Below are 19092 nucleotides of genomic sequence, written 5' to 3'. Positions count from 1 at the left end.
CAACTTAAAAATCCTGGTATAGGTAGGTGACAGAAGACAGGGAAGCTCAGCAAACAGCTTGAGAGGGAAGGGGAGGGACCCAGAGTGATCCTGGTGTAGTTAGGTGGCAGAAGCCAGGAGAGCGGAAGGACGGGGAAACCCCAGAGTGAGACAAACAGCAAATAGCTAGAGAACAGGAAGAAGGGAGAGCAGGGAGTGTGACAGAAGCACATTGCGGAAACCATGGGCTTTTGGAGTCTTGCTTATTTTACATTGCTTGTTATATAGCCCCAGTTTAAAAGGATTTTTGTAAAAGGCTGCCCAAGGGCGTTTGAGTAATCTGCTTTTAATCGCAAGAACCCATTAGAAGCCCATGCCTTTTGGGACTCAAACCTCTGGCAATGTGTCCATCAGACAGTGAGTGCTCTTGAGTCAAAACGGGTGCATGAGAAATGAGTGGCTGATGTCTCCAAATACCCAGGTCTCATCTCAGCTAAGCCTGGCTTAGCTGTGTGGGGGAAGGCTTTTGGCACGGCAGCTACTTCATCGGAAAGCCCAAAAATTGAGAAAAAATAAAGGTGCGCAAATGGGCCCCCTGGGGACCCTACTAGCCATGTACTCCAAAAGGGGAACTCACTGAGTTGAAGCCAATGTTAGCCTGGTGGAGAGCGTGCGAGAAGGGCATTTTCCCAGCACAAGAGGCTGGGCCTATGGGAAAAACAGACCCCCCTGGGTGGAAACCTCCATATATTAGGAATATTCCTAAGATGAGCCTCTCCGCTGAAGCAAATAATTCCAATCAAATCAAATTAGACCGAATAAAAGATGCCCACGTTTAATGCAGAGCTCTCAGGTGGCTGGGAGAGCATGGCGAGGGGAAGAGAGAGAGAGAGCAGGGGGGACCACACAGTACCCAAAGACCACACGCGCGCGTTCCTTTTCTGAGTGGTAGCCTAAATAGCCTGTGGGAATGGTCCACTGCTTGGCCGGCCTTTTTTGACCCTTCTTGGGGAGGGGTCACTGCTTGGTGGGTTTTCCCGGAAATGGAGTTCAGATCAATGCAACTTTCAGGGGGAGGAGGCTTCCAAAGATGGATGCCGAGTATTACATTGGATATATCACAATTTGCCCTCAGATTTAAAAAAGGATTAGAAATACTGTTATTTCAGAAATGTTAAATAAAATGCTCTATTCCTTTGCAGGTTTAATAGTGGATCCTTGAATGTTGAAGATGTTCTTACCAGCTTTGACAATACAGGAAATGTCTGTAAGTTATATGCTAACTGTAAAATGTATTCAGTGCTTTAAAAAGCAAATTTTAGTTTTTAATTTGCTGTTTGTTATACTTACTGTGTATATATTTATATGTGTATGTGCACGCACACATAAATACATATATTCTTATGTATGTATATATACACATATACATACATATTAGAAACCCTTGGTGCTGTTAGCTGTAAATATGCCTCATAGGCGATGCATACTAAATGGTGTGTGGCAGTTTTCTCAGAAACTTTATGGCGATGTGTGTATTTGTGTGTGGGATGGAACATAGATCGGAAGGAAGTCTGGACTCTCCAGTACTGTTCCTTCTGTTTCTTGTTTCCATTAGGACTTTTTTGAATCAAGTTGTTGGTTTGCTTCTGCTGGCTTTGGGTGCTTTGCTTTTTAAAACAGACTGGATATAGAACATGTTCTTCATGATACACTTAAAATCCAAGGTTTTGTTTATATAATATTACAGGATATATTATATTTTCGACTAAGCCTCTGATTAATTGGTGATCTATTTCTCTCATGATAGAAAAGAAATCATCCAAGAATATATCATGTCACAGTTAAGTAACATGATAAGAGCTGTGTGTGTCCTCTAACTTGTTGCACAGGATACTTATCAAAATAATGAATCAATAGTAAAATATGACCATTTCAGATTTAAAAAGAACTCAATTTTTTTCTTCAGAGGATATATATAATAAATTATTATCTATACTTAAATGATAAATTTTGCATTTAGAATTGTTTTACCAAATGGATGGATTTGAATTGAATAATGTGTAATAATAGATGTTAGTTTTGTTCTCTGACCACATTTTGACTAGCTCTTGCTTGTATAGAAAAGTTATATTTTGTCTCTAAGGAGTCTGTAAGTGTTCTAAAATTATCCTAAAATATTTAAAATGATGTAGGTTTCTTTCGCATGGATAGTAATAGGTTACCTTTTAGTTTATGTGTTTTGGCTTTTACTGAATTCTGACTTGGGTGTACCTTGTAGTTTTGCTGGGAGCTAGGCAAGGAACGGTGAAGGAATACTATGAGAGTATGCTGGAATAATGTTAAATATCCTTAAGTCAGTCTTGTGCACACACAGGTTTAGAACATGATCCTGGAATGTGAAGTAGAGAAGTTTTAGTTTAGTAGCCTAGAACAAGTATTGTTTTCCTGACTCAGTACGACCTAGGGCCACTAGCTGGCAGCACTACATGCGATAAAGGTAGTTCCTAATGGTCCAAATTGTTATTTCACATGTGAATAATGTCTTATTCTTCTTCACCATTTTTTCCACCACCACAGCCCTATGTTGTTGCACTGATAAATGGAGAGATTGTGTGTTGAGAATGTTTCTTTCCACCGTCTGTTGTTTGGTAGGAAATCAGAATGAGCGAGACACATCTACAATGGAATCCTCACTCAGAATTTACCTTAAGCAATTCATATATGTAGTCTCTGTGGACTTGTACTTTATTCACTTTTAAAGACTGCACAGACACCAGAGAGAACCCTATTTCTCACAGCTAATACTCAATAGGTGGAAACTAGTTATTTATTTATTTATTGCTCTGGTATCGCTCCTTTTCATATTTGTTTATAAATGTGAACACTTTATGTTGTTAAGGATTAATTTAAAATAAATTTAAGTTGAAAGGAGACCCTAAAAATTATTTTGATATTTTAAAATGAACTATTTTGATTGAACTAAAAAGCCAGAAAGATTAGATAAAAAGCTAAATTGCTTATCAAAATGCATTATCACAATAGAAACTTAAGAGCCTGAAAATATTGCCAAGTGGCAGCTATAGTAACAGAAACAAGGTATATCAAGACTTCTTTTCCTCTGTAACTTTTTTGGCATGCGAGTGCCTGCGTGGCATGTGTGGTGTGTGTATGTACATTCCTGGGAGTGGCTGTATGTGTGTATGCATGTGTGTGGAGACCTGAGGTTGGGGTCAGGAGCTGAGGTCAGGAGCCTTCCGCTATTGTTGGTCCCTACCTATTCACTGAAGCAAGGTCTCATAACAGAACCCAGAGCTACCCAGCTAGTCTTGGGGCCTTCCTGAGTGATAGTGTCACAGTTAGAGATGAGCCACCAGGCCCAGCTGCCGCTTACATGAGTTAGACATGGGACACTAGGCCCAGCTGCCATTTCCATGGGTTCTGGGGAATTGAACTGAGGTCCTTGTGAGTGTGCAGCAGGTACATTCTCCACCGAGCCATTGCCCAGTCCTTCTGCAACATTTTACTCTCTAGTGTTTGTACATGTGGAGCATATTGTCTCTCATCCTCCCCTCCTGTCTTTGTTCCTGCCCCTCTTGTCTGCTTTTAGTTCCTTTTGCCCTCCTGGACAGTTCTACTTCCACATCATAGATGCATCTATAATTTATGTGACCATGTATTTATTCTTCAAGAGAAACATCTATTGAAATTTTACTTAATGGACAAATAGGTCAAGTCTTATTTCAGCAAAGTAAATACTAGTTACAGCTTTCGTATAATCGTCATCTTAAAGTGCTCATGGACAAAAAAGTAGTTTTTCACTTGATACTTAAAAGTCTTCTTGAAGTGTTGCTAGGTTGCCTTTGTGAGCTGAAAGCCCAGCAGAGGGCGCTACAAGCATAATTCTCTTTAGAGCACAGTATAATCAGTGCGTCATGAATAATAACTAAGCTTTCTCTGTATAAACATTTGAGATGTGTTTACGTTCATTGATTTATTCCTAGTATAATGCATTTGCCAATCATTAATATAAAGCTTTTCCTTATCTTTGAATATATTTTGTTTTTGTTTGAAATGTCAGGTTTTGTCTTTCTAACTTTAAGTAAAGGAGTGGTTCTGATCCTTTAATCCTGATAGGGCCTTGAAGTTATGCCCAGGAATACCAGTTCCTATAGAACTCGTGCGCAAATGCCAGGGGATAGTTACAATGAGGAAAGAAGCTTTTCAGGATAGAAATGATGGGCACAATTACTTATGTTCTTCAACGTAATATTACTTATAATAAAAACAATTGAAATAGTTGTGCATGCCCAGTGAGCACAGCGCGCGTCATGTAGTGGAGTTGTCGTCTCATGCTCGTCGTATGCTTTTAGAAATAAAATGAATACTAGTTCCTGAATTTCCAAGAAGATATGAAAAAATCTCCCTAATTTTGGGAAATAATTGTAATATAAATTTTTTTATTTCCTAATATATTTGAAAAGAAAATAGTCTTTGTATTTGCTTTCATTATTTACGCTTTGTATGTAAACATCCAACCTTAAAATGGTTTATAATCTTGAGATAGATTTTCACTAACTGACTTTTATTCAATGATGTAATAGGAAATTAAAATGGATTTGGTGGGCTGGACATGGTATGTAGTGGTAGAGTGTTTGCCTACTATTTGCAAGTACCTAGGTTTGACTTTTCACTGCAGAAAGAAACAAAAGTTTCATGCAGAATTCATCATTTCTACATCCTGACTTATTGTTGTAGGACCCCAACACTGTGTTTGTGTATTTCTTTCGGCTTCTGTGGAAAGCATACTGTGTTAGTCACCCTCCCTAAGGCTAGGCATGTCTGTTTCATTCATTGGTTCCCACTACTCAAGAGCATCCTTCCTGAGATACCCAGACTGCTCTGCAGAGAGGATGTGCTCAGTACCAACCCATGGTGTGAGCTAGGGAGAAGTGAGGCCAGTGAGGGTTGCTTCCACGTTTGGCTCAGATACCCGGCCTACAGAGCATCTGTCAGGGAGCACCCAGCTGTCTTCCTGCTTCTGTTTTCCTGTGGGCAGAATTTTCTTTCCTTCCTGCCAGTCCCCCTGACCTCTCATCAGAGAAGCCCCACTGTTCCGTTTCTCTAATTCTTTTTTCAAAACTTATCCCTGTCTTCTACTGAAATGAATTTTCTTTGTTCTTTTGTTTTGTTTTTGGAGGCAGGGTCTTTCTTTGTAGTCTAGTCTGTCCTGGAACTCACTCTGTCGACCAGGCTGGACTTGAACTCACAGAGATCATCCTGCCCCTACCTCCCAAGTGCTGGGCTTACAGACATGTGCCACCAATACCCAACTCACTTGCATATTCTTAAAGCATATTCTCTTTTGACAGCCTGAATAGATGAATCAATATTTCCCATATCATTTATTGCATGTTCACAGAGCATATATACATATAAGTAGTATTGTATAATTTAATAATTTAATTTAATAATAATTCTGCACTAACTAGGAATATAGAAATAATGAGAATTCAGAAATAATTTATAAATGTAGTCTTTTATATAATATTTATGTTATCACATATATGTAATGTACATTAGCCAATAGTTGTTATATATTATTGCAATATTTTCCTGCTAGTCAGAATTTTTTTTTGAAAGTAATTTTATTAAATTATGAAAGTTTCCATTTCCGCCCCTCCTCCCACCACCCTCCCACTCCCCCCACTCCCTCTCCTCCTCCCTCTCCATCCCTAAGAGCAGTCAGGGTTTCCTGCCCTGTGGGAAGTTCAAGTTCCTCCCCCCTCCCTCCAGGTCCAGGAAGGTGAGTGTCCAGACAGACTGGATCCGCAAAATCCAGTATATGCAGAGGAAACAAGTCCCAGTGCCATTGTCAATGGCTTTTCAGAAAGACTCCGGGCCAGCCACATTCAGAGAATCCGGCAACATTCAGAGAATCTGTTTGGATCGCATCCTCGTTCAGTCTCAGTCCAACTGGCCTTGGTAGACTCTCATTAGATCTGTCCCCTTGTATCAGTGGGTGATCGCATCCCTCGCAGTCCTTATTTCCTTTTTCATTTTCTTCATCCTTCTGCTCCTCATTTGGACCTTGGGGGGCTCAGTCCGGTGCTCCAATGTGGGTCTCCGTCTGTATCGCCATCCATCGTCGGATGAAGGTTCTATGGTGATAAGCAACAACTAAAAATGTTACAGCTTTATTTTAGGGACTATATAGTAAAACCTGTTCTGCCGTTCTTTCAGTTTTTTTCCTGCTTCTGTTTGGTTTATGAGACGATCCTGTGATTGGTAGATGTCTCCTGGGCTTCCTGAACATTTTTGTAGACCTTCTTCCTTACAGAGCATACCTGAACTTTTAACACATACAGCTGTAGCCTTTTCCTGCATTCTTTCTACTTGTCTGGCAGGATCTGTTTTAGGAGGCGCCTAACTAAAATTGATCTCTTAGACTAGTAATCAAATATTTACCAGAGGAAATATTCTTATTAAGATTTTTATCTACTCATTTTTATCTACGTTTAAGAACCCAAAGGGGGGGGGGGAAGAACCCAAAGGGAACATTATGGAAATACAGTATAAATTTAGTTTTCATGTTGCATTATTATTTTGGTATATAGAGTGTATACTCTGCAGGATTGCCAAAGCTTCAGAAGGCCAGGTTGAATGTAAAAATGTTTTCTTCTTCAAAGTTATGTTTATATAGTTTTATATACATAAATATTATATACATGACATTTTTAGACATATATAGTGCATGTGACATAAACATGAATTGTCTCCTATAACAGATTGCAAAGCATTCATGTGTAATGTACATTATATTGGTAAATTGATCCTCTGCTTCAAACCCTAGCTTCCTAACGCTGGCAGGGAGGGAGCGAGGAGAGCAAAACAGCTGAGAGGAAAGACCATGCACTTGAGAGGAATGTGAGCTGCTTCCAGCAGAGGCTGCTGTTTAGCCCTTGATATAGGCCGCCTGTAGTGGAACCCGGAAGCTGGAAGTTCAGCAGGGGAAGCCCATCAGTGGGAAAATAAAAAACTCAATGGGCAGCTCTAGCTGACTGTTTCCCGGGCCTTTCCCAGTCAGTTTCTGCTCGGTGATAGTGGCGGCTGCCCTGGGAAGGGCTACTGTCTCTGCTGGCTTATTCTCCTATATCTGCTTGCTATATACCCAATATTCTCAGCCAGGCACATCTATCGTGGGCCAGTCTCCTTATGAACAATATATAAACACACATATGATTTCTGTATGAATTACATGGTCATCCTATATCTACTCACATACATGTTTTGTGACCTATATCCATCCATGCTTTATATGTCTATGCACACACACACATATATATTTAAGTAAAGTAGGTTAATTAAGAAATAAGAAATTTTGGGCTTTTATAGGTTACTTTGTGGTGATATTTCATTTGTACTTTAATAAATAAAGCTTGCCTGAAGATCAGAGGGTAAACAGCCCCACAGGTCATCCTTACAGACCAGGCAATGGTAATCCCAGTAGCCACACTAGTTTGCCATAGGAACCAGTGCATGCCTTTGATCCCAGCCCTAGAGAGGAATGTAAAACAGGAGGGGACAGCTCACAGATACAGTCTCATCCTGAGATTCCTGGAGGCAGGATCTCCGTTTCAGACTGAGGTAGAGGTAAGAGCCAGTGGCTGACTCTTGATTTTCTGACCTTCAGGTTGAACCCTAGTTTCTATCTCTGGGTTTTTATTATTTGAATTACATCACTCACTGTTGTGTTTTAAAAGGTGTTATCATGGGAAGTATATGTGAAATTAAGATTTCGCTGTGCGAGTCATGTGTTGTGTAATTGCCAGGGAGTCTTTGAACAATTTCTTACCCTAAGAAACACTCACTACTTTGTACCATGATGAACTTATCAGATGCTAAGGCCTATGTGATTATAAATACTGTATTTTTTATTAGTAGTGTTGGTATTCTTATTCTTGAACTTCTTTAGTTCTTTGATTATTAAAAAGCACTACAAGGTAGTAGGTACTTTTCCTGTCTAAAGATTTCACGACTTTATGATATGCAAACACAATGTTGAGCGATCGTACCTGAAACAGTATGGCATTCATGCATCAACACTGCAAATCACTGATTTAGAGCAGAGTAGAGGGTTCTCACAGGTGTCAGCATCGGACTCGTGACCAAGATGGAATGTCGTGACTGGGAAGGATTTTTTTTTAAATCAATACTTTTGAGAACACTTAACTAGGTATTAAAAAATAACAAAGCCAACTTCCCTCCTTTATTTTATATCAGAATACATTCAAGCTGGAGAAAATACCTAATTGGAAGCTGACATTGCCATATATTTTAGATGAAGCCATTTGTTATATTGAGACAGGGATGCCCTTCTAAATGTAATCCAAACCCCTGGGATTTACAGATTAATAAATAGGTTGACTAAAAGTTTAAGGATACTTCTTTAAAGAACTAGCATCAATAAACTGGGCAGTGGTTGCACACACCTTTAATCCCTGCACTTGGATGCAGAGGCAGGCGAACTTCTGGGGTTGAGACCAGCCTGGTCTAAGGAGTGAGTTCCAGGATGGCCAGGGCTGCACAGAGAAGAAGCCCTGTCTTGGGGGCAGAGTGCAGCATCAAGAAGTCGGAGTGTCAATGATGTATGGCATCAGCTTATGTCGGCATATATGCTGACAGAAGTGTATTCTCTAGAGAGAGCTCTGAAGATTAGCAGCAGCAGGAGGCCAGCTGCAGACCGGCGTGCGATAGTTCACTGTTACAGAGGCAGTCTGGCAGTTTGTTTAACATTTTTTTTTTGTTTATTTTTGTTTTTCTAGACAGAATTTCTCTGGGTAGTCCTGGCTGTCCTGAAACTCGCTTGGTAGACCAGGCTGGCCTCAAACTCACAGAGATCCACCTGCCTCTGCTTCTGTAGTGCTGGGATTAAAGGCGTGTGCCACCACTGCCTGGCTTGTTTAGCAATTTTAAGTATCTAGTGTTTTACTATTTCCTTTCTGAAAAACAATGACACTATTATATAAAGCTATAAGTAAAGGGATGCACTATAGCACAATGTAGAAATTTAATTTTAGGTAACTTGTTAATAATGGATACCCCATGCAATGGAGTGCTATATAGTTGTGGACAATATCTAAAACATATTGAGTTAAAAATCAGTACAGTAGAGGCTGGAGAGATGGCTCAGCAGTCAAGAGCACTGACTGCTCTTCCAAAAGTCCTGAGTTCAATTTTCAGCACCTACATGGCAGCTTACAACTGTCTTTAACTATAGTACCATGGGATTTGATGCCCTCTTCAGGTGGGCAGACAAAACACTTATAAAAATAAATAGGTCTTAAAAAAATCAGTACAGTAAATTTGGCCTATTTATTTACTTATACGAGTGTGTGCAATTTGTATGTTTGGATGCACCTGCAATGGAGTTCTCTCTGTGTGTGTGTGTGTGTGTGTGTGTGTGTGTGTAAGAGAGAGAGAGAGAGAGAGAGAGAGAGAGAGGACAGACAGAGACAAAAAGACAAGGAGAGAGACAAAGCAAGCAGGGAGGGACAGAGGACCATTTTTGGATGCCATCCTCACCCTCAGGAAAACCACCCACCTCTTTTGAAGCAGTGTCTGTCATTGGCTTGGAGATCAGTTAGGCTAGAGTAGCTGGTTAGGGAGCGAGCCTACTGTTTCCTTTCCCATGCCTAGACAACAAGTGTGTACCCATGCCTGCCATTTTAATGTGGGTTCTGTGATTAAACTCATGTACTCACGCTTGCAGGGCAACCCCTAGCCCGTGTGTAGACCTGTTCCTATGAAGTATGTAGACCTACAAAGTATGTGGATAACTATGATTATGCATAGTGCTGGTTTCAGTGCTCAATACTTTGTTGGGATTATGAGCAATTTGCTTTTTCTTCATTATGCTTCCCAGGATTGTTTGAATTTTATGGTTTATATTACTTTTACAAGTATGGAAAAAAACCATTGCTTTCATTTTTTTTTTTAAAAGTATTGTTTATGGGACTGGAGAGATGGCTCAGCATAAGAGCACTGATTGCTCTTCCAGAGGACCCGGTTCAATTCCCAGCACCCACATGGCAGTTCACAACTGTCTGTAACTCCAGTTCCAGGGGACTGGATACCCATGGCAAAACACCAATGCAAATACAATAAAAAATAATAATAAATTATAAAAGTATTCTCTAACTTCCAAGTGAAGTATTTTTTTTGAAAGCTATGATATAAATCTCAAATTGTTAAAGAATAAGGAAGCAATGCATTTTACTAGTCAAAAAGCAGAAAATTCTTTGTTTTCCAGTAGTGCCATTTTTCTGAGGGGCTCACAGTGTGTCAGATGTCAGTGTCTCCCAATGCATTTTCAAGAACTCAATAATCAAATCAATCAAATATTCTTACATTGGGGTTGGGTTGTACAGAGGAGTAGAGTCACTTAGGGATGAGTTTTGGGCAAACTTTGTAAATTCTTCGAGAAAATGGATTTTTAAGTTTCTCTGTTTTCTATGTTAGGACGCATGGGTAGATAGCAGCCGTGAAATGTGCGGGGCTCCAAAGGGGAGCTGGTGGTCTGCAGGGTGGCACCAGTCTTGCTCCGGGCCCTTTGAAGAATCATAATACAGACAGCCTTTGCTTGCAAGCTGTTAGAGACTAGGTTCTGTAGGTGGGTGGGTGTTTCACCATCTGGCTTCCAGCCACATAGTTGGGGGAGCATGCTTTCATTTTGGCTCAGTGTTGAGTATATGTGACCCAAGTGATGCAGAATATTAGGATTCACCAGGTAACGTACATTTAGAAGATACCACTTTTTTTTAAAGATTTATTTATTTATTATGTATACAACATTCCTTCCATGTATGCTTGCATGCCAGAAGAGGGCACCAGATCTCATTATAGATGGCTGTGAGCCACCATGTGGTTGCTGGGAATTGAACTCAGGACCTCTGGAAGAGCAGTCAGTGCTCTTAACTGCTGAGCCATCTCTCCAGCCCCAGACACATTATTTTGTCTTTTTCCCCCCAATATTTATTTATCTATTATGTATACAATATTCCGTCTGCGTGTATGCCTGAAGGCCAGAAGAGGGCACCAAACCTCATTACAGATGGTTGTGAGCCATCATGTGGTTGCTGGGAATTGAACTTAGGACCTTTGGAAGAGCGGGCAGTGCTCTTAACCGCTGAGCCATCTCTCCAGCCCCAAGATACCACTTTTTAAAATGCATCTTTTACATTTTCATTTGAAATGTCAGGGAGTTGGAAGAAGAATTTAGATTTCTCTTTATAATGTAGTTTTTTGCATTTTTATTTGAAACACGGAGCTGGTAGGTTTCTCTTTGAAAATGGAAGGCCGGTGTTATAGAAAGGACTTAAATGAAGCTGTGGTGCTTGCTAGGGCTTTCTTCAGTGAGTCAGGACAGAAAGGTAGCCTGTGACTGTCATATGTCTGCTTTAAGTGTCTTATCATGCTCTGTGCCAGGATATGCCAGGCACATCGCCCTCCGCCCAGCAAATGCTGAATAGCAGTCCTTTCTGCCTCTTCTTTAAATAGCATCTGTTGGTTTTCTTCATTCCATCTGGTGTTTATTAGTTCCGTTGTAAATATTACCCCAGTGGATAAACTTAACTTCTTAAGAGGCAGGGCGGGGTGGGGGGAGCTGATATGCAGAAAGTGGCAAGCTGCTTTAAAGGCTTAGTGAGTGAGCACCTAGGAATTTAGAACCCTTCTACTATATTTCTTGAAGGTTTCTTCTCCCTGCAATGGTGAGAAGTGGATTTTAAAGTTCACGATGAGAACTGAAAACCGCAGCACTAACTAGAGAGATATAGAAAGTAACTTTGGCCAAGGGAAAAGAACATGAGCGGTGGATTGTCTCCAAAGAGCCCCATGAAAGGTCACTGGAAAAATGGGCTCTCTGGGGTTTCCTGGCCTGTAGTTGATATTCTAATGGATGGGGATCTGGGGAGTGAGGCTGGTAGGGAAAGTGAGTACAGTTTCTTTGAATAGTCTTCAGGCAAATGGTCGCTTTGTTTTATTTATTTCTCTCCCCCCCCCCAGAAGTGCTGCTCTTTGTGATAATAATATAGCAGTGATCATGGTTTGTGATCCTGACATAGCTTTTCCTCAAAGGTGGCTTATGGCAATAGTGATATTTCAAAATTGCTTATATAAACAGCACACCGAGAGCTCGACTAAAAGAATACTCATGTCTTCAGCTAAGTTATTTTTGTCACAGGCAACCTTTCTACAGAGCATTGTAGATACGTGGATGTTTGTGTGGCCTGGGTGCACTGTACTATGGTATGAATTCTTGATGTGAAGAAAGCAGTTAATGGCTGAGTGCATTGATTGTGTGTGTTGTATGTGCTCTGCTTTCTCCCCTCCACTCCCAACGTTTAATCTGAATATTTGAGTTGAGTCCTGGGGAGGTGGGAAGGAATGAAGAAAAGATTCAAATCATCCTGTCCGTGTGCATGAGTGTGAAAATGTGGATGAATTATGTATATTGTAGATGGTCCGCATACTCATTCTCATGTTTGTTTGAGTATGCTGGAGTAGCCGGAACCTTCCCTGTAGGTGGTAAATACATGGTGTGTTTGAAGTCTTTGTCCTTTTGAAATGTTGAAGGCCAGGTGTTTGTGTTACTGGCATCTCTGACAGTTGTCATGACTTGATGTTTGATTGAAAGGTGTGCTGGATCTCAGACTCAGAACTTCGACTGATAGGATTTTGCTTAATCGTGGGCTTTGTTATTTTTATTTGAATATTTTATTTAGAACACAATGGAGGGTTGGTGGATTGTCCCCATGTACAGCTTAGACATGCAAAAGAGTTAGGAAAACCACAAGCTCTCTTTTCCTCTGGCTTCCTTTAGAAGAGAAATTAGAGCGACGAGCAGTGCCTACAGAGAGGGAAGCCTTCGTTCCTAGGACCCATTCTGATCTTTCTGTTTTTATATTGTACAGTTTTGTAATTACAAATCAGCACTCAATTATGTACCATATATATAAGCTATAGTTCTTATTTTTCTTTAAAAATAAAATTTAACCTCCTTGATTGCAGGGAGGTTGTACAATGTTTGTAAGACCTATAGTTTGGTCTCAGAGGGTGTGCACTCAGTGACGAGATTGTCAGATGACTTGTGTATTTTACTTTTCTTGGGTAAGTGACACAGAGGCCACACCCAGCTCTCTTTTACCCTGCCCCCATCTCCTGCCATCTCATCTTGCTAGCATCGGGTCTGGACTTACTAAACATAACATGCCATACAGAAAAGCAATTCCAGTCCTTGCATTTTGCTCTCCTTTCCTCTGATTTGCTGTCACCAAACATGGAACAAACCTGCCGAGGGAAGCTCTGCCATGGAGGCTGCGGAGCCTGGGTGGACAGAGGAAGCTGACCAGGTTCTTTAAGGAAGGCTGATTACACAGCCGTGTTCATCTAGCGCTCCATAACTGTGCTTAGCATGATAGAAAGAGTGCCTCGTTCTAAAAAGGGGTCCACTTTTGATGGGTAGTTTCCTCTGTGTGTTTAGAAGCCAAGGAAAGAAATGTTAAAAGATTCCATTATTGTTTATATCTAGGCACACCTCGTTGTCCTACTACAGCACTTTTAATAGGACCAGTCTCATTTAAATTAAACCATTTTTTCTGTACATTCTTTTTGTATTTGATTTATTATTCTATACAATAGGTAAGTTTAGTTCTAAATTTTATAGAAAATACACTATATACCCCCAAATGAATAGAAGCTGAGTTTAGAACATATATTTTGTATAACTAATACAATAATAATATAACCAAGATGTTAAAGTAGGGAGAACTCATGTGCTCTAGGTTTTCAGTTCTTTTCAGAGAGAGCAGATAGTCTGTGGCCCAAGTCCGAGCTCACATACATGGTACTCACTCATTATCTGGAGAGATCATGTTTTTGTTTCTACTCTTCCTTAACTAGTGGACATTTGAGGTTACAACCTCATTATCCTCTATAGATGTGGAAGCATTTAAGACACATTTATTTTGTGTATTTTTCAGATCATTAATTATTTACCTGTGTAGTCAACTTTCATTAGTCATTTTATTTATTAAAGACAATGAAATAAAATATTTGCAGTTTTTGTGATACCTTTTTTAACTCCACAGGTTAAAACCTAATCCTTTTGAAAATATTACCACCATATTATCTGAAAATACCACCATAATATCTGAAAATATTATCTGCAAATATTTATATTAGTCTATTTAACAAAAATCTAAGCCAATACTCATAAATATTTTCCAACAGCCAAGTGTTTTAAAGAAAACATGTGTTTTAAAATTTGCTTGTTTGAGCTAAATTTCTGAATATATTTTAAAAATAAAATTGAACTCTAATATAAAACTACAGAAGAGCAACAAAAGAAAATTTAAGTATTGGTGAGTACGTGTGTGCATGTTTACATATATGTGAATATGTATATATATTTCAGATATACTTCATCAAATAGTTAACTTGATCTTCATTTATCTTTTCTTATCTTATTTGTAGATTGGAAAAGAAAGAGCAGTCTCAACAAATGTTTCTTAAGTACCTCTTATGTGCTGTCCTGCATTTTCAGTTCTCAAATGATCTCTCAACCTTGACTGAACTGCTACAAAGGAATAAAACATTCTTTCTACACATGTGGAAGAAACTACTGTATTAAAATCTGGATCAGTTTCAGTGTTTGATGCATCCAGGTACTTGGATGGTTTCTATGAACTATGTTTTAAATCTCACCAGCAAATATCATTTTAAAAAATCAATGTAAAATAATCACATTGCTTCATCAGTGAAGAGTTCACCCTGCTGATACTGGCCAAATGGTTCAGTTTACTCTCATGACAGTAAGAACTTCAATGGCATGTATATATTATCTCAGGGCATGATTTTATTTGTATATTTTTAAGGTTGATACATTTTCCATTAAAGTAGCTCCATGCAGAACATCCATTTCACAGTCAGTCATGAGTTTTTGCTGGGGCCTCTGACCTTTGGTCCCCAGGATCGCTAGAAACCCCTGTCTTCTTGGGGTTCATCACATCTCCTGTGTACAACAATACACTGTATTTTCTAGCAATTAATAAGCTGAGTGCTATTTTAATGTTTCTCTTCCCCACTTTTTGCTTTAAATGAAACCTGTTAATTCTCCTGTGGGACCTGATAGTCTTTTTCCTGATGTTCTAAATTGTATAATTTAGTCTGGCATGGTTCTGTTTTCAAACACTTTATTGGCCATCTAGTGGACACCTTAAATTTACTTTTAAGTAGACTACATAGTATTCTTGTCAAATCCTTGTTAGAAAAAATACTTCCAATTTCAATATACTAACAAAGCTTTCTATAGGCTTTAGAAGTTGTTTCTTCTTTCTAAATTCTGTGGCTCTCAGGATTCAATTGAAGTGTCGTTCACCTCCTCTCTGAAATCTTTTCTGACTCCACTGAGTAAAAGTCTACCAGTTCTGTATCTACCTGCAGACCTTCTAAAATTTAAAATTCCTCGTAATAGGAGTTGGTCAGACGGGTGAGGAACTAAGGCACTAAATGATCTCATTTCAGTCTCCGGAACCCACATGTCAGAAGGAAAGAACCAACTCTAGCAAGTTGTCCTCTGATCCCCACATGCACCATCACACGCATGTATGTGCGCGTACACACACGAACATACATACAAAATAAGAACAAAATGTAAATAAATTAAAATTCATCAATATGTATTGTAATCATTTGTAAATTACTTAGGCTGTCAACCCCTGGGGACTTGTAGTTTTGTTTGTGTGTGTATATATATATATATCTGCTTAATATACAGAGATTGATCAATAAGTATTTTGTGGGTTAATGATGTGAATATCCCAAAGCAAAAACCACAATTTAAATAAATTATTTAATTTATTTATTTTTATTAAAAAAGCGTTTTTATTAAATTCTTCTTTACTTGATATTAATTAAATGGCTAAGAAGTGATAGACCATGGTTCTTTGACATATCTCTAACATGTTCATATACAATAGTTTACTTTATAATTTACTTTAATAGCCTTTGTCTCGAGTGAATTTGAAGTTTCATTTCATAGTGTTCCTTTTCTAGGAGCACATCCTTATTTGTGTCACTTATATGTGTAAGTGTACATCACACACATTCTATATTCAGGTGACAGTTTACTCATATTTAAAAAGAAGTAATTATCACCTTCTTACATATTGGTGATAGTCTCCCTCCAATATCTCTTGCTGGAAGAGCACTAAGTGGCTATTCATGTAGGTTTTGATCAGTGCAGTGTATTGTAAGCCACTGGTTCTAAAATACATTCAAATGGCATGCCCTATTCCTCATGAATTGCTTTCTTTGCTTAAATTTCCCACTCAGACCACCAGCAATCCCTTAAGTACTTTCCCTACCTGCTAATGCCAGCTTTGAAAAATCCACTTAATGTTCCTCCTTTCTTCTCTTTGTTGCCTCTGTCACTTAACACACCTCTGTGCCTGACCGACATTGTTCCTTCTCTAGGTTTTTATGCTTTTAGGATGATTTTCTTCCTGGTCCTTTTTTTCTACTGTTTTGGATGTGTTGATTCTGTTTCTCCATTGCAAAGAGCTTAGTGGGAGCTGGAAGTGAATATCATAGGCGACTTTAAAAGTTTTTCTAGTAACTATTAAGAATGGAAATGAAGACAGTTGCTACATAACTAGTGTTCCAGAAAGGACTTTAATCAACTTTTAGAGACATTGATAGAGACAGAACTAAAATGAGTTGTTTAAATTTCCTAAATAGGAGGAAAAAGGGAGTATTAAGATTGGCAGCTGTTAAATTGAATGATAAGTAAATTAGGGTTCATTATTTTCTATCCTGGTTATTTTTTTTTTTATTTTCTAAAATATTTTTCCAAATACAAGACTTAGAAAGATCTAGCTGTCATTTTTATTCCTGTTAATGCAGCAGCCCCACTTCTTGGTGTCTGTCCTCCAGTACATACTACACACAGAAGCTAACAGCAGTACATACTACACACAGAAGCTAACTGTGGTACATACTACACACAGAAACTAACTGTGGTACATACTACACACAGAAGTTAACTGTGGTACATACTACACACAGAAGCTAGCTGTGGTACATACTACACACAGAAACTAACTGTGGTACATACTACATACAGAAGTTAACTGTGGTACATACTACACACAGACGCTAACTGTGTTACATACTACACACAGACGCTAACTGTGGTACATACTACACATAGACGCTAACTGTGGCACATGCTACACACAGACGCTAACTGTGGCAATACTACACACAGAAGCTAACTGTGGCACATACTACACACAGAAACTAACTGTGGCACATACTACACACAGAAGTTAACTGTGGTACATACTACACACAGAAGCTAGCTGTGGTACATACTACAAACAGAAACTAACTGTGGTACATACTACATACAGAAGTTAACTGTGGTACATACTACACACAGAAGTTAACTGTGGTACATACCACACACAGAAGCTACCTGCGGTATTACCTGGAGTAGTAAGGAAAACAGCTGTGAGTGGAGTGGGAGTGCTTTACTTCCATCACTGATGGGAGTGAGTCGAGTCTGTCCACATCAATGGATTATTAAGTACAATTGAAGGCATGAGTTGAATTGTGTTGTATTCTGAAGAGACATGTAAGTTGTTATTGTTAGATGAACTGAGTAATGTGTATAATGTAATATTATTTTTATAAAAAGACTAAATATAAAAAAATCCCTGAAAGTATATATATATATAATTGTGAGTTATTTTTAAAAAGTTTCATCTGAAAAGATGAGGTAGAAGAAAAAAAATGCATTCTTATGTATTAATTTTGTGTTGTTTGAGTTTCCAAATATGTGTTGCTTTGGGGAAAAATGTAAATAAGTGTTTTTTTTAATGTAAAAATAAATTATTTACAAAGCAAGTGTCAGTTCATCTGTGATAAAATTCTTTGCTAAAAATTTCAAGAGCAGCAGATATGCATAGTGAACTAAGTGGTGAATTAAATCATATTTCCCTTTAGAAAGGAAAGTAAATGAATTGAGAGTTCATGCTTCTGGAAACCGTGACTCTTCCCAAGCTTTGAGTAGAAATTACTTGCTGGAGATTAGAAGAAATAACTTGACTTTCTGGTAATCATCAGCCATTGCAGAGAGAGTCTTTTCCGATGACAACTGAGAGAAGCAATAATCATGTGATGGATATAGATATTTAGAAGGTAGTTTGAAGCATGCCCATTTAGTAATAAACAAGCAAACATAAGAACAAATGGTTGAAGCCATTATAGCCTATGATCTCCCAGTCATTGGTTCTTGATCAGGTTTATAGTATCAGACTTGAATTCTCTCCTGTCTCTCTGTCTCTCTGTGTTTCTCTCTCTCTCTCTCTCTCTCTCTCTCTCTCTCTCTCTCTCTCTCTCTCTCTCTCTTTGTGTGTGTGTATAATTTCTTAGACTACCATACAGGCTGTGTTGTGTCAAGGTAGACCAAAAATGACAATCTCATAATAGAAAAGCCAAGAATCCAGTACTTGTTCAATTCTCAAGGCTGGATGTCTCAGCAATTCCAGTCTGGGGCTGGAGCCCTAGAGGATTCTGGGAGAGCTGCCGATCTTTATTGTATGTTAGAATCCCAAGGAAGTAGGCTCTAATACAGGTAAAGGGATACTTCAGTCTTAGAATAGGTGAACTTGCCAGCAAGGGTGGGCACAAGCAGACGAAAAGCAAATGCTTCCTTCTTCCATGTCTTTTCTGTGTGGGCCGCCACTAGAAGGTGTGACCCAGATTTAGGGTGGGGTTTTCCACCTTTAATAATCTGAGCAGAAAAAGTCCCTCCCAGACTTACCTAGAAGATCAGGTTTTAGTTGATTCCAGATGTAATCAAGTTGACCACCAAGGTTAGCCACTCACAATTACCCACTTAAGAGCACATCTTGCCCGGCAGGTCATTATTGTAGCCTGCAGCTGGGTTAAACTATTGATGCTTTTTTTTTTTTCACCCATCAGCCTACATAGCATCTTCCCAACTTAGTTGGCAGGGAGGAACCTCCTACCTCAGTTTTAGCCTGGTTT

The 19092-nt window shown here is 39.0% G+C and overlaps 1 protein-coding gene across 2 annotated transcripts in view; it reads left to right on the top strand.

Moving 5' to 3' along the window:
* The window catches only part of Camkmt (calmodulin-lysine N-methyltransferase), a 388750-nt gene that overhangs the window by 21349 nt on the left and 348309 nt on the right, over positions 1-19092 (top strand). For both annotated transcript variants that reach the window (XM_087907294.1, XM_087907293.1), the window contains exon 3: positions 1182-1246. In XM_087907294.1, coding sequence (XP_087763420.1) covers positions 1182-1246 — 65 coding nt within the window. The remainder of the gene's footprint in view (positions 1-1181; positions 1247-19092) is intronic.

The sequence above is a fragment of the Myodes glareolus genome, chromosome 6, assembly GCF_982192425.1.
Source record: "Myodes glareolus chromosome 6, mMyoGla1.1, whole genome shotgun sequence".
Classification (NCBI taxonomy): Eukaryota; Metazoa; Chordata; class Mammalia; order Rodentia; family Cricetidae; genus Myodes; species Myodes glareolus.
This window is presented reverse-complemented; position numbering and strand designations above follow the sequence as displayed.